Below are 15,972 nucleotides of genomic sequence, written 5' to 3'. Positions count from 1 at the left end.
ATATATATATATATATATATATATATATATATATATATATATATATATATATATATATATATATATATATATATATATATATATATATATATATATATATATATATATATTTATCTATTAGTCTTTAATTTAATATGGATCTTATATTATAATATCGACACGTCAAATTTCCTACAAAATGTCTGGACAAGAGATTATTTAATCTTTATGGGGCTGTTAATCCCCCCATCCAGTTCCGACAGGTGAACTGCTCTGAGATTGGTTTGATGCTGCCTTCCAGTGTCAAGGACATTGTAAAACCTACTTTCGTTTGGCGACTGCTCGCCCCTCGGAAGACATTGAACAGAATCTTTGACACATTTATTTAAACCCTGGCTTTTTTTATACCTTGTGTTTCTATTACATTGACTTTCATTTAGCTTTAATTTTAATTATCGTGACTAATCTGAATTGCATCGGTAGTTTACCTGTTTATTTATTTGTGTCTATATTTTTGTTCCGTTTTATATCCAATTTCACTGGAATTTATTTTTCTATTGTATTGTTTTATATTTCAAAATTTTGTGTTGTCTTTAATGGTTTCATTGTTGAAATTTTTGCAAAAATATCCTTCATTCATGATTTATTCAGACTAAATATTTTTCCTGCATGTCTCTGCTTGATTAATTTTTTTCTTCATGTTTAATCAGAGGACATATAAACACATAAAATACGTAATAATAAATATATAAAAGCTAAATACACTCGCTACTGTGTAACGATTTTTAAACGCTGTGCGGTGAGGCTCGGAGTTTCAATGTGCGCAGATCACGTGAACGCAGCATCGGACGGAGCGTTCACTGCGCTGACGAGCCGTAGCTTGCGGAAACAGCTGGTGGTTTCTGTCACGTCAGCTTTGGAAGGGATTAAAGTTGAAAAATTAGTCACCAAATTGACTTGAGTGCGCCTTGAATTGAGTCTCCGTTGCTGTTCCTTGAGACCCCGGGACATGTCATCATGTGAACGCTTCTTTTTCGCTCACTAGTTAATGACCGCTCCCCGGCTTGGAAGCCTGGCGCAGCACGCAGCCACACCGGCAGCTAACGGCAGCTAGCTTGATAACTTTGTAGATAACTTTGTACCTCCCATAGCCATCGTGGCTCTTCTGTAATTCTAGAAGAAAGTGTCAGTTGTCGAATATCTGACAGTGACGGGAGGTTGTTTTTTTTTTTTGTAATTACAACATGGCTCATGTTCATTATAAATTTTCCTCTAAACTCAGTTCTGACACGGCGGTATTTGACGACCCTCGCATCACGCTGATGGATCTGAAGAGGCAGATCATGGGGAGGGAGAAGCTTCGAGCAGGAGACTGTGATCTGCAGATCACCAACGCACAGACCAAAGAAGGTAATTTAATAATCGATCGACTTGTATGTTTGTCTTCACTGAACTTTGAGAGGAAACACGTGGTCCGGGATTGACAGCTGCTCGCCAGAGGGTTGCGTCACCTCTCTTGAGCTTCACGGGGGTCCAGGACAGTCTGAAGGGGAGAAATCCCCGCTGCAGGTGCGCTTCAGGGTCTTCGGTGACCGGCCCGATGGTGTCAGATCAAACCCTGCCGGTAGTGTTCGTGTTCAAGTCCCGGCATGACATGTGGGACAAAAATAGCAAAGGTGGTGTTAGGAGGCCAGCCTAATCATGACCATTAGGTTAGAGCTGAGTCAGAGCAACACAGGGACACGGAAGTTAATAAAAGAGTCATCTGTGATGAAAGTATGCTTCCTGGTCGATTTTAACTTTAACTACAATTTAATTGTTTAAGTAGCATAAAATATGTTTACAGTTGTAACCAGACTGTCTTCTCTGGATATACTGTAATCCCACTCTGTTCTTTGACGTCACCACAGGATATAATCCTTATTAGCTATGTTGATGACAAACATCTGTGTATTTCACTTGAATCAGGTGATTTTTTTTTTTATCATGCCCTGTGTTCCCTGATTACAGGATGAAAACAGTTAACATGGATGAGCAGTAATGTTTTGACGATATTTACTCTCTGGCAAAGTTGGACAACTGAAGCCTGGGATTTAGTATGAAGTAATATTCCTGAGTATTATTTTAAACTCTGCATTTAAATGCAATTCAAAGATAAAAATGTCTGTAGTGCAGTATATGATCAGATAAATAGAAATATCCCTTAATAGGGTCAGGATTACCACATTTTTTGCTGTTTCTTCTGTTCTTTGGGTATTTTAGAATAGATTTTTGAGTTGTTTTATTTTATAAAGCTCTTACTGGTTTGGTTCTGGCCTAGGTAGCAGTTTTTCTGTCAGCTGGAAATCCTCACAAGCTCTTTTGATCTCGTAATGTTGGGTTTTAGATAGACAAAATTATACCCACAAGGGAAAATGGAACACCGTATTGACACATGTGCCCATCTGTGAACATTTTTAAAGTGCTGAAAGCCTAATGTATGGGTTTACACTGGTTTTTATCTCACCTATTCAGTTGTTTTCTTTTTTTAATAGTCTTACTGTATTCTGTTTTTATCTTTTTATTCCAAATGGTTTAATCTGTTGTCTTCTCTAAATTTATCAATTCTTTTTTCATTCATTTCTATTTTACTTTGAAACACTATGAGTTATATTTCTTGTTTGAAATTCATATAAATAAACTTTGTCATTGTATTTGCCATGTTGAGTTTTGTAAACTTTAATATGATGGATTAATTGATGGCTGAAGCAATTCAGGTGACATAAAGTTGATCACTGCATATTTTGTTCATCTTTCATTTTAAGAAAATACACAAATAAATTATTAATAATTTACTGGGTGAGAATTTACTGATTTTTGTATCTTACAGTGATATTAAGCGCTATGTATTTTGGTATGTGTCACTATTTTATTACATGTTATAGACTACATATTTCAGGGATCAGAGGATTAATCAACAGATTAGTCGTCAGTAGTGGGAAAAGTTACTATTGGCAGTCAAGTTCATCAAGTCACAACTGAAGTCTTTCTTTTTCTAAGATCATACACATATTGGTAAATTTTACAATTACTGGTCATCAGAGTGTTTTTAATATATTTACCTGCATTTAAAACAATATATTTAGTGTCCTTAGATTTCAAACCCTCATTTCCTTCATCTACCTCCCTCAGAGTACACAGATGATGAAGGTCTTATCCTCAAAGGTTCTTCTGTCATCGTCAAAAGAATCCCTGTCATTGGAGTCAAATCCAGCTGGAACAGCAAGACCCGCAACATGTAAGTGTTTTATTCTCTTTCTTACTTTTGGCACATAGTGTTATTGAATTCCTTTGTGGTTATTTGTTTTAAAGTCCAAGAGCCATCTCTGAGTCTGCTTTCAGAGGTGGCGTGTCATTCTTGGAGGACTCAACCTCAAAACGCCATTTTAAGTATTAAACAGATGCATATAAAGTGGTATTTAATGTCAAGTAAAACTCAAATTATGATACTTTTAAAAGATTGTACTAAATATTAGTCCAGAGTGATGATCAAACAATTGTGTGTCCAATCAGGGGCCTGTGACAAATTCTCTCAGCTGTTGGTTAAGATTGTTTCTACAACATTTACAGGCTAAAAATATACTCTGAGGAAGAGGAGGGAGAAGAACAGAAACTCCATGGTGGTATTCACAGGACTTTACCAGACATTAGTCAGAAGTGTGTGCGGTGGTGTTGGTTTCATGCATTGGAGAGGGGAGAGACTCCACTGGAACAGACTAGAAGTCATGTGATTACCCCGTCAGCACCAAGTACACCGGTGGGGAGGAATGAGAGTGAAATGGTGTAACGGCCCTGTCATAGAAAAACAAAAGGCACGTTGTCCAGCACACTTGCATAGATAAAGCACTGTGCTCTTTGTTGTGTTCAGTTCAAATCTACTGATGAGGCATTCTGGGTAATGTAGGAAATCTTACAGACTAGACACATGGTTCTTAACCTGGGTTCGATCAACCCTAGGAGTTTGGCGGAGATGGGGGTCAAGACAAAACACATGGTTGGACGAATATGTGCAACGTGAATTTACATGTACTGTATAATGGAAAGTGATGGGAGTCAGTGTTCTGCATGATTTGCAATGTCAAGTTGAGCAACTCTAGTCTTGTTTAATACTGTGTCACTGGCAAAAATAAAGGAACACTTCCTTAAGCTGCGTGGAAACAACACAAACAGACTTTGCTGTAAAAATGACATCAGAGTGGCACTTACTAAGGTGAAGCCACGCATATTTGAACTGGTCTCTCAATAACAACAGCAGAAGTTACACTGATCTGCAGGTAGGTCATTTCATGTGAGTTAATGCACTGTCTTGGTTTTGTTCTTTGAAAAAGATGACATTAATGCACAATTCATTAAATACACCAGTAAAACATATACATGTCTTGAATTTGAAATTTCTTATTTATTTTTTTACCACACAAGGGTTCGGTGAGTGAGCATATGAAACCGGCAGGGTTCGGCACCTCCAACAAGATTAAGAACCACTGGACTAGAGTATAGCCTGTAGAGCGAGGTTTACAGTGCAGTTTTATGTTGTGGATGGCCAGTGATGAAGTTGGAGGTCATTCTGCCGTCTGCTCTTATAAACTCCCTAAATAAACTCTCTGTCGTTGGTGTAAAACCGTTTCAGCCCCCATCTGTGTTTCCAGAGTGTTGAATCGTCTGGGCTAAAAAATGATTTCATTTTCATGTTCCAGCGAGCGATCGGATGAGCATCTTCACCACGCCTTTGGAGCCATCAAAGCAGTACGTAACCAAACCACATCCCCCTGCAGCTCTCCTGCTGCAGCTTCACTAAACACACTGTTGTTATTTTGTCCCTGAACGTTAGCTGACGCTGAGTAATTGGTTTTAACAAGTGACTCTGAATGCCTCTGAGCTGTGAGTTACTGTCTGGAAGAGGAAGTGTTTGTCAGTATTTAATTCACAGCTGTTGGACCTAGATAAAGTTTTCCCACCTGTAGAAGGAAGAAAGTTCACAGTTGACCCAGCGTTTTGTGCTGCATTGTAATGGTAAAAATCTCCAATTCCCTCCAATAAAGACTCAGCTGTTGATTTAACAAGCTGTGTCACTGGTCTGCTTATTCTTTCAGGTCATTCAGTATTAATTTGTGGGAGGTGGGAGCTGCTAGGTGGGTCATACGTTTTCATGCAGGACTGCCTTTCACAGCTGATAAACCCAACTGCTGCTGCATAAGGCTGGAGCTGCTGCCAGTCATTGACCATTTGGGTCTTTTCCATCAGCTGTAGCCAAACCATTTTTAAATTATTTGTTTAGAAAATTGGATCTTATTCATTCTCTGGAATTAAAGTGGAATTAAAGATTGTTTTATCCTTAAAAGGGTAAAGTGTCAAAATCAGTAATGTAGCATCGGATCTAAACCTCGGGGGCTTTAAAGTGAAAACATGTAAGGAGGATTTTCATCAGCACCAAATACATGTTAGATTTTATTTCAAGAAATTAATTTATGTCAACAGAGCCTTGATTGGGTCTTCATGCGGGAGTTATTATGGTGTAGCTTTCATGTAGGAACAAAAGGCCTTCAGAAACAGACTGATGCTTTTTTTTTTTTTTGCTGCAGTGTGAATTAGTGTTCATTGGCCTGACCTGATTTCTCCCTAGATCTTTGAGTCTGGCAGACAACAACTAAAGAATTTTTTTTTTTTTTGTTTTTCTGCCAATAAAGTTGTTTGTACGAAGCTGTCTTATGTATTGATTATGTGTTCAACTTGACTGGAAAGAAACACATTGGAGTGTTACCGCTGTCGATATGTCCTCACAGATAACACATTTAGGAGACGTGAGTATCATTGGATTTTTCAGATCTATAGGGTTCGCCTGGAAAGACAGAGTGAGTGCTCTTAAAAAATGAGTCTTTTAAAGAGTGTTGAGCTTTGACTTACCTGCAGTAGAAGCTGAGAGTCAGAGTCTGCTCCAAAGAAACAACTACGTTTCTCATAATGCCTTTTTGATGGTTTCCTCAGATTGATCTGGGCTTCTATAGAGACAGAAATGATTTCTGATTGAGCTATTTGCTCCCACATATTTTCATTTAAATTGAACGAGTGACAATTTATTTAACTTAATATCATAAGTTTGAAGTTAAATATGTGAACATTTGGCATTTATTAATGCCACTCTGACAAGCATGTATGGTTTGTCCTATCAGCAGGATTACTCAAAAGGTAATCCTGCTGATTGACCCGATGAACAATTTGATTTTACAATTTTGGTGTTGATTTGGATCCTCATCTTGATTACAGAATATTTTTTAATGTTTCTTTACAATAGTAGAATAGAAGCAGCTGTAAGAATTTTTATTCTAACTTCATGGATAGTAACTACAAAGCTTTCACAAAAATGATGACATCGTAAGAGTAAGAATATTCTGCATCTGGTGATGCACAATGTTTGTATTTATAGAGCAAATGGAAAGTTCATTACAGTGGAATAGTAAATTGTAACACTACAGACTGTAAAATATCTTAAATGTCATTGATATTTAACCATAAACCAAAGTATTAGATGAAGATTGTTTAAGATTGAGTGGATGATGGTGTTGAATGGCTATAGAGATCACTGTTCATCCTGAGGGTGTCATTAAAGGCTGGAATCATTTTCATGACCATTCTATAGTTGACATATATGATATATATATGATCAAAACCAAAAATTTCAACCTCGTTCTTCTCCTGAATTGTAAAGCTGAGTCTCATCATCAGTGGAAGTGATTTTAGGGTTACTACTAGCTGATGGATGACCAGAGTTCTTCCAGGAGTCTTATTCTCACATGCTGATTGTCAAACCTGCATACATTCCTCCTGAGTTGGACTGATTCTGTGTGTACACACAGATGGCCAACCTGGCTGAGGCGGACGTATCTGAGGAGGAGAAGATAAACATGGTGGTTGCTCAGGCTTCCATTAAGTGAGTCACTTCTGCATCGCTTTCATTCCCATTTCTGCCTCCGTACCACCTTACCTCTATTTCTGTTTCTCCATGTTCAGATACGTCAATGTTATCACTCTTGGCTTTCGTTACTTTGCTCAATGTGTTGTCTTCCTCCCCCAGTATTGTGTAACTTCTTCATTCTTTCATTCACTTTAAATCTCCCTGCTTTTCTATAACCATCTTATCATTTGTGTCTTTCTGTCCTTAGTCAACCCAAGAATTTTGTTGCTGCCCTTCCAGCCAACTACACCTGTTATCGCTGTGGAGATACTGGGCACCACATCAGGAACTGTCCCACCAGCGGAGCAAGGACAGATGTGATGCAAATTTAATCAATTAAATTATTTCATTATTTTCTGTCTTATTTAACATTTGTTTTATGTACTGTGCTGTAAGTGTTAACCATTAGCCTTGTTTTAAATTCTGCATTTGTTTTTGACAGCAGGATAAAAGTTTAGAGACACGTCTGAGATTAAAGAAAAGTACAGGCATCCCCCGTTCTTTCATGGTGGAAGTGGATGATCCTAACGTAAAGGGGGCCATGTTGACCAACTGTGGACATTATGCTATTCCTGCAATGCACGCGTGAGACAAAACTTCAGTGTTGTGACCTTTTGTTTTAAGAGTGGCTGAACAATTTAGGAAGTGTGTGTGTGTGTGTGTGTGTGTGTGTGTGTGTGTGTGTGTGTGTGTGTGTGTGTGTGTGTGTGTGTGTGTATATGTGTGTGTGTGTATATGTGTGTGTCAACTTTACACACAGAAATAAATGAGAAGATGGGATACAAGAGACCAAGATAAACCATGAGTCTGTTAGCCTTTTGTAGCATAAAGACTGGATACTGAATGACCTCCACATAAGGTCTACAATACATCAGCCTGTGATCTGGATTTGAAATAATAAACCCGATCTGGTGATCTCGGATGTTTGAATCTATCGAGCCGGTGGAATATTTTTCTGAGCTTTCCACCTTTATTACCTCCGATGTGATGGTACTTGTCAAAAAATATTAAGGATGCCACATTTACCTTTGAATGAGCAGCATGTGATTGATTGTCTGTCTGTAGTAAGGCATACGCCATTGGCAAGAAGGAGGAGCCCCCGTTCCTTTCTAAAGAGCAACCCAAGCCAGTAGATAAGGAGGTCTGTGTCCCCGAGGAGCTCCTCTGTCTAATCTGTCGTGACCTGCTGAGTGACGCTGTGGTCATACCCTGCTGTGGAGGCAGCTACTGTGATGACTGTGAGTAGCTGATGGACAGCATTCACATTAGAAGTGAAGGAAGCAGTCTTTTGTTGATAGAATGAAGTCACTAAATGTGGAATATGGAATTAAAATCTCTTGCTCAGGTATTCGAAACGCCTTGTTGGATTCAGAGGAGCACGTCTGCCCATCTTGTAAAAAATCCAACGTCTCTCCTGACAGCCTGGTCGCAAATAAGTTTCTCCGACAGGTGAATTCATGATTGAGTGTAAAGTCTGAGATGATATTACAGGTGAAGGGCATTGGAATAAAATGCAGGATTTGTTTTACCGATGCAGGCTGTGAACAATTTTGAGAATGAGCAAGGCCAAGCTGAGACACAGCAAGGACAGTGTGGTGTGTTCCAGTCCCAGAATCCAACCCTGATGCCTCCCACCACACAGAACCACCTTCAGAGGTCTCACCAGTCGACCCCTAGACTGCAGGTGAGCCACATAATGTGTTGTAAGTAAATGTAGTTCAAATGACTGAAGAGAAATGAATAACAACTTTTCTTTTGAGTCCGTTTTCAGGTATCAAGGTGATAGTCCTTTTCTGATACCACAATATATCTAAACCTACAAGCGTGCATGAACATTTACAATTAGATATTTACATTTATATTATTTGTAATATAGATGTTTGTGGAAAGAAAAGTTAGATATTTGTCATTCTTTACTATCTTTCAACTTGAAGTTTCCTCCTATGAAATAATCAGTGTTATTTTGTTCTTCTTGATCTTCTTGTTCTGTTACACTCCATCACCTCAATGCTTTCATCCTTGCAGGCTGCAGACACACCACCATCCCCCCAGGTGTGTGAGTCCGCTCACATAGCAACAGGCCCCGCCCCTACTGCCATCAACCAGAACGCATCCCTCCAGAGTGTTCACAGGCGCCTGGAGACATCCCTCAAGTAAATTCTCTGATGTATTCAGGGATGTACTGGTGATACTGCTGCTGGTTGAAAACATAAATCATGAATTAGGTTGTTTTTTTTAATGAAATTGTTAATGTTTAGAGTGTTTTTTATTTCTAATAAAGCAGATCATCTCGGAGTCTTTCCGTCGTACATTTGATCCAATCTCTGGTGAATTAGTGAAGAACGTTCAAACATACTGATGTTGTCCTGTAATCCATCTGCTGTTTGCTCAGACAGGCTGTAAAGAAGACACATGATGACTCTGCACCTGCTGCACTTTCTGTACTGGTTTCTAACAAAGACCCCGCTGCTGCCGTGTCACCGCTCATACCACTGGTGAGGGCAAAAATACAAGTTGAATCTGCTGTGATGGACCAGTCCCAAAGAGATGGTATTAATCCACAACAGTCCGCTATGGGTAAGTAGTAACAAGGGCTGCGTTCATACGTTTTCTACACTGAAACTCATCTCAAATAACCATTTCAAAAGATTGGATGTTTGTATTTACAAACCCCTGGGAAAAAATTCCCTCATTTAGGTTAAAAAAAAAAAAACCTCTATATTTTTGGATGAATTTGAAAATTGGCACTATTTTCTCTGAACCCTAAGGTCAAGACCCAGGGCAGCCATCAACCTGCTGGGAAAGGTCAGTGAAAAGTGTCTGCATGTTAATTATTATTATTAGCAGCAGCAGTTTTATGTTTTCTGTATTCAGTTTAAAGGTGTTTCCTCTGCCCCCCAGCTCCGTGTCCTCCTCAAGCTGTTCCACTGGAGGATGGAGTAAATCAAACATCCAGCAGTTTCCTCCCTTCGCCTCTGTCTCTTCCTATCCAGCAGTTCCCCCACCCTTCTTCCTCTCCCCCCATTTCCACACATTCCTCTCTGCTCAGCAACCTGTCAACTGTTTCAACCCCGGATACCAACCTGCTGCTCCTGTCTGGACACTTCAACCCCCCCAGGGTGCCCAGATGCCCCCCGTGTGTTCCTCCACTGCTGTCTCCTCCATCCCCACCCATCTTACCAATGAGTGGTGCATGCATCAGAGAAAGACAAGTGAAAGGTAATGAGACATTCAGCTGGTTAGATTTTTTTCAAAGCACTTTTCTCCATTACAAGATGTTTGAATTTGTAGAAATTGACTTTTGCAATAATTTATTTGCTTGTTTAATCCTCTTGACTATTCTATTTTCTAATGAGATTTTGTAACAGCTACAAGGGCGTTAAACAATAAGGATATTGTGCTTGTAATAATATGAACTATTGGGGTCATATCACTTGCTGTCCTCGTCCGTCGTCATCTAGGTCTCCTCAGAGACAACAGACATACAGGCGCTCCTCGTCTAGTTCAAAATCAAAATCCTCCAAGTCCAGGTCGTCTCGTTCTTACTCTCGCTCTTCAAGCCGGTCCAGATCCCGCTCATGCTCCAAAAGCAGATCAAGGTAGTTTCCTCTTATTTCAAAGTTTCATTGTTTTGTTCTGTAAATTTAGTTTATTTACATTAAATGATCCTTGGAAAATTTTAGGTTTATTGTTGACTTATGAGCCTATTATAGCCAACATCGAAGCACATCTCATACATCAATCTGTACTTAATTTTTGAGGCTGACACTGGTATCAAAATATCAGACTTTCGTTTTTTTTTTTTTATATGGAGACAGCAAAGCTACATTCATGCAGATGCTTTATAATGCATAATGAGTAGGACATTTTACCGTTGAACAATTGACTTAATTATTTTCTCATCTTTTCAAGGCCCCACTCACCTGACTCCGGCCACAGAGACCTCCATTCCCGGTCTCATTCCTCCCACTCCTACAAGTATGGTTATAAACGCTCTCCAACACCGTCCTCTTCGTCGTCACCTCGTATGGGCCGTCATTCCAGGTCCAAGGCATCATCAGATCACTGCAAAACTAGCAGTCACAGTCGGCATCACAGTAAGAAATCCACTTCCAGCAGGCACAGCTCCAGAAGGCGAGGGGAAAGCTCCCAAAGGTCAGCCGGGAGCTCAAGGACAAGTTCACCCAGTTACCCTAACGCTCGGCATGCAAATAAAACTAGATCGAAGATCGAAGAAGAACAATACCTGCAATGGAAACAGGAGTACAAAGACTGGTGTGAAAAATATTACAACAGCTATCTCAGCCATTTCAATCAGCTGCCTCCGTCTTCTCCGTTTCCTCAGTGGTTGGAAAAAGAGGAAGGAAGCAGAACTCACTCTCACACCAACTCTGAATCTCACAACCCCCTCCAAAGTAAAGGCACTGACTGGATTGACCGCTCTCCTCCATCACAGTCATCCAGTGATAGCCGCTCCCCTCCATCACAACCTTCTGATGAAAGACGCTCTACGCCATCATCCAGAGACAGACACTGCTCTCCATCTCAATCGTCCAGGGACAGGTGCTCAGCTGCGTCCAGAGACAAAGATCAGCTGAGGACATATCAGCGGAGGTGTGCTGAGAAGGAAAGCCACCTGAAAGTCATGCTCCCCTCACCAGAGGAAAGAAGAAAGCTTGGTAAGCAGCTAATCGCAACAACTTCTAAGAACCTCAAAACCTTTAAATGTGATCAAAAAAGAGTGAGGAAATACGAGAAAGACGTAGAAAAGGAATCGTCACCCCCTTGTGCTGCAGACTCAACAACAGGTGGATTCAGAAAGGACAAGAGAACAAACAGCACTGGAGCAAGCATTTGCAAGGATGTTGACGCATCTCAGGACGTAGCTGCTGCCGCTGACGTCTTCGAATCAACTCAGTTAATCGTGAAACCAGATAAACACTCAGATAAAGATTCTGAAATATACGGCAGAGATGAAAGGAATTTGGAAATAGAAAAAGGATGGAGAAAAGGCAAATATTCAGATTCTAGACAGTATGAGGAGAGACAGCACAAAGATAAGTCTAGCAAAGGGGAAGGAAGGGTAGAGATGGGCAGATACAGAATCTCTGGAGGCAGCAAGGCTTCTGAGAAACGAAAAAGAAAAGCAGAGGACGTGGAGAGAAGCTCTGTCAAGGCCGAAAACTACAAATTCCTGCAAACAGATATTGCAGAAGTTCCCAAAATCTGCAAGAGTGATTCACTAAATCCATTTCAGACCAAGAAGTCCAAAGTAGAGAGAAAAAAGGAAACTAAAACAGGGCCTCTGTTGGCAAGAGATATTTGGGAGGGAGAGGTAAAGGTGAAGCCACAGAAGAGGATAAACATCAATATCATCATAGATGGAAAGATGAAGGAAGAGAAAACAGAAAAAACATGCAGTTCTGTCGAGAGCATCACCGGAAAAACAAAGGAAGAAATAAAAAAGAGAAGTAATGGAGGGGAGGAGAATGAAAGAGTGTCACCTGTATGGAAAAAAGCTACCTTCAGAGATAATGTGGGACAGACGAACGAGGACGGAGAAGAGAAGGCCGTCGCTTCATGGAGTTTTGCTGTCGAAACAGCTGATAAGCAGAAGACGGAGAGAAATGAATTGTGGGAGGAATGTGGTGAGGAGAAGCCATCTGATGAGAGCATAAAGGGAAGACAGGGGGAAGGGGGACGACCGAGGAACGACCGTGGAAGCCAAGGAAGTGGGGAGTTACTTGAAGATAAGGAAAAGGAACACGGACAACAAAACAGAGTCTCACCATGGGAGTTAAATGCAAAGATGGGATCCATGGAGGGGTTAAAGTGGAGAAGTGAGGAAGAGGAAGACATGAGGTCTAAGTCAAGCAGGAAGAGAAATGAGAGCCAGCATGACAGACCCAAAACCACGGAGGTTGATGAGAGGTCAGAGAAAGAAAAGATAATGAGTAGAGGGAAAAGATATTGTCAGCTTGTTGATCTACTGCAAACATGGAACTAGACCTCCAGTGTGGTTTACAGATGTATTTTATGTTCAATGCAGCGGCCATGAGGATCATCAGGAGAGGAAGACGATGGTGAAAACCTTGACAGAGTTCAGCTTGGACCGAGCAGCTAGCACAAAGGATCAGCTTGTGCTCATGAAGGTGTGTCTACCTGAGGGTTAGGGTTATGCATTTTAACACTAATGGTTCAACGAGACTTGAATGAAGTCTCCAAAATTACTCAACAACCGGTGAATGTTTAGGGTTCATTTTAATCTAGTTGAACTGCAAGATAGTTTTCTCTGTTTTAAACGGTCACAGTCTAAAGATTATATAGATAAATACAGCACTCCTGAATGCATGAACTGACTAAATGTTTTTATTAACTGTTAGGTCCCTCATTCCAAGGAAGAGATGGATGAAGTAGATTTCGGAGTGCAAACGGATGCTCCAACAGCATGTGTACCATCATTACCAATGTCTGTGACTGCAGAGGTGGAAACTGTGAATATACAACAAGAAAACAGGGAGAAAGAGACCGATAGTGTCAGTTCTCACAGAAGTGGCAAAGACAGAGCTGGTGAGGGGGAGAGAATGATAGAGATGGAGAGACAGACAGACAAAGAGAAACAGGAGAATGAGAGACTGGGGGAAAGATGGAGAGAGAGCAAAACAACAAAAGAGAGAACAGGAAAGGAAGAGGAAGGCAGGAGAGAAGGGAAGTACACCTGTCTTCCCTATCTTTATGTGAACTCACGTGACATGGAGAGGACAGACAGGCAGCTATGGGACGACCTGGGTAGCAACAAGAGTTCCTGCAGTCCTGGTGGGAAAGAGTCTTGTTGCAGTGACTGGGAAAGCAGCACAGTAAGAGAATGGCCTGATCAAAATGAACAACAAGCACATAGAGATATGTTCCAAGAACAGGAAATTAAAAACAAACATCATTCCCACTGCTACCAGTGTCCCCAAGACTCACCAGGTAACTGTCCACACCAGCACAGATTCCCATGGACACGTCACTCGTCACCTTCCTTCTCCCAAAGCAAAGTTAGGGAGGGAGACCTTTTCTCCGGGTTTTCCGGAGGGTGGAAATTCAGTAAGCCCATAATGAGTAGACCTGGTCAGGTATTAATGCAGGACTGTAAAAAAGTGAATAAGTTAAAGGAATGGAACCAAAAGCAAGTGGATGAAGTAATGATGGACAAATGTGAGAAGGGTGAGGGTGATAGACAAGATGCACAGACAGAGCTGGAAGTATGGAGAGAGCTGGAGGAAGGGGAGAGGTCCAGCAGCAGCAGCAGCAGCAGCAGCAGCAGCAGTAGTAAGAGCACTGATTCATCATCAAGCTCAGAGAGCAGCAGCGACAACAGCAGAAAAGAGGGGAAGACTAAACCAAAGAAGAAGAAAAGACACGCCGTCCCAGAGCTACCAGAGGGAGGGGAGCAGAAGAAACATAAGATGTCAAAGAAAAATAGTGATGGAGGTGTAGACTGGAGCAGGAGAGAGGTGGATGACAAGAGGAAAGAGGAGGAAGATGACATACTTGAATAAAGTTTTTCTTTTTTAGGTCCAAAAAGTTCCTGGAGTGATTTCTTGAATTTCCCACTATGGATACTTTCTGTATCGCCTTGTTTCCAATGTGCATTAAACTGAAATCCATCAAAAAGCTAATATTATTGCTGGATAAATAATGTGAAGGAAAAATAATGTAACCTATGACATCACTTCAGTCAAGGAACTTGCCAATGCTCACAACTAGATCAGGACTGCTGCTGACTGCTTTATGTAGACAATCACAGCTTTCAAGATGGACGTTATTTAATTTGCCTATGTCCAGAGCACATGGGAGTGCTCAGAGGATGATTGGAAAGAGTGTGAGATTAATTTAAACCACATACTGTGAATTATTATCATTTGAGTCTTTTGTGTTTTGTTTCCATTTTTAAATTATGGATTTTGTAAATATTTGATTTGCAAAGCTACCACTAAAAGCTAGAGGGTAACGGTCTGTTAGATGAAAGTTTAGTTTCTGATGGAAATAAAAAACGGTGTTTTCTGTGTGGGACGACTTTTGTGACTTTATTCATTTGTAAAAGAAATATGTATCCACTAACAATGACTGAGTCATGTAAAGAAGTTTGTGCAAAGGTGTTTTACTCCACAACAAAAATACAAGTTCTAGCAGTAGCCCTTTTGTATTAATGTTAGCACCTTAGTTCTGATGCGCACAAATTCACTTGAATTTTAGCTCAGTTTAATTCAAGTAACATTTGACTTCACAACACTGTCCTGAGACATGATTAAAGCTACATATAGGTCACCTGACCTGGGGCTTTACTGGGTTAAATCATTTTGGTCTGCAAGATGTTTTTCATGAAATTGCACCTTTGGGGAATGTTCGGTTTTACCTTTTATGGTTTTTATTGCATTGCTGACATCGCCAGAGCAGGAGAAAGCTTTAATGGTATAAATCTCTTTAAATTTAGAAAATTTCAGGGAGGCCTGGGACATAAGATGCTTCCGTCCAGCTGTAGCATGTAGCCTGCTTCACACGGCTCCAAAGGCAGACTGGAGGTTATGAACTGGGCAGAACCAATGACAAACCATCTGCAAAGAGCAGAGATGTGTCCCTTTGGTTCATCTGGAGTTAAATAGTTTAGAATCACCAGGTTACTACATTGTCATTACTGCAAATCTAGGGATTCATGTTGAAGACATAAAATAACAGGTGGGGTTCTGTAAAAAAAAAAATATATATATATATATAGAAATAATTTTTGGCATGACATCAGGAGTCATTTTGAACCTCAAAGTCTCTGCTTGTCCTCGTCTTCACTCCTCATCTTGCTGTCATTTCTCCATTCCCTTTGTTGCCTCCTTGCATGCCCAGCTGTTAGTTTCCCATCCAGACACTGATGCAAACCGCGCTGCTGGTCTGTCTCACCTGTATGCCAGGTAAGCACAAATAGGTCCTGTTTTCAGACAGTATGGTGGGGGGGGGGGGTTGTGCAG

General features: G+C 40.5%; 1 protein-coding gene across 3 annotated transcripts; it reads left to right on the top strand.

The window, feature by feature from the left end:
- The first annotated feature begins 826 nt into the window (after nucleotides 1–826).
- LOC137609524 (E3 ubiquitin-protein ligase RBBP6-like) lies at nucleotides 827–15,020 on the top strand. Of its 3 annotated transcripts, none has more exons than XM_068336601.1 (17): nucleotides 827–1,389; nucleotides 3,151–3,256; nucleotides 4,713–4,761; nucleotides 6,870–6,943; nucleotides 7,176–7,284; nucleotides 7,413–7,552; nucleotides 8,033–8,205; nucleotides 8,313–8,416; nucleotides 8,505–8,651; nucleotides 8,993–9,120; nucleotides 9,360–9,544; nucleotides 9,736–9,772; nucleotides 9,869–10,186; nucleotides 10,429–10,566; nucleotides 10,880–12,898; nucleotides 13,017–13,119; nucleotides 13,351–15,020. In XM_068336601.1, exons 1-17 carry the CDS (start codon nucleotides 1,224–1,226, stop codon nucleotides 14,509–14,511), a joined length of 5,157 nt encoding a protein of 1,718 aa, XP_068192702.1. In that variant the 5' UTR covers nucleotides 827–1,223; the 3' UTR covers nucleotides 14,512–15,020. The 3 variants fall into 3 exon arrangements, with proteins under 3 accessions (XP_068192702.1, XP_068192701.1, XP_068192703.1); XM_068336600.1 differs by having other exon boundaries at nucleotides 7,410–7,552; XM_068336602.1 differs by lacking the exons at nucleotides 827–1,389; nucleotides 4,713–4,761 and having other exon boundaries at nucleotides 3,158–3,256; nucleotides 7,410–7,552.
- The last annotated feature ends 952 nt before the right edge of the window (nucleotides 15,021–15,972 follow it).

The sequence above is a fragment of the Antennarius striatus genome, chromosome 16 (assembly GCF_040054535.1).
Source record: "Antennarius striatus isolate MH-2024 chromosome 16, ASM4005453v1, whole genome shotgun sequence".
In the NCBI taxonomy this organism is placed as follows: Eukaryota; Metazoa; Chordata; class Actinopteri; order Lophiiformes; family Antennariidae; genus Antennarius; species Antennarius striatus.
Note: the sequence above shows the minus strand (reverse complement) of the source record. Positions and strands in the feature narration are given on the sequence as shown.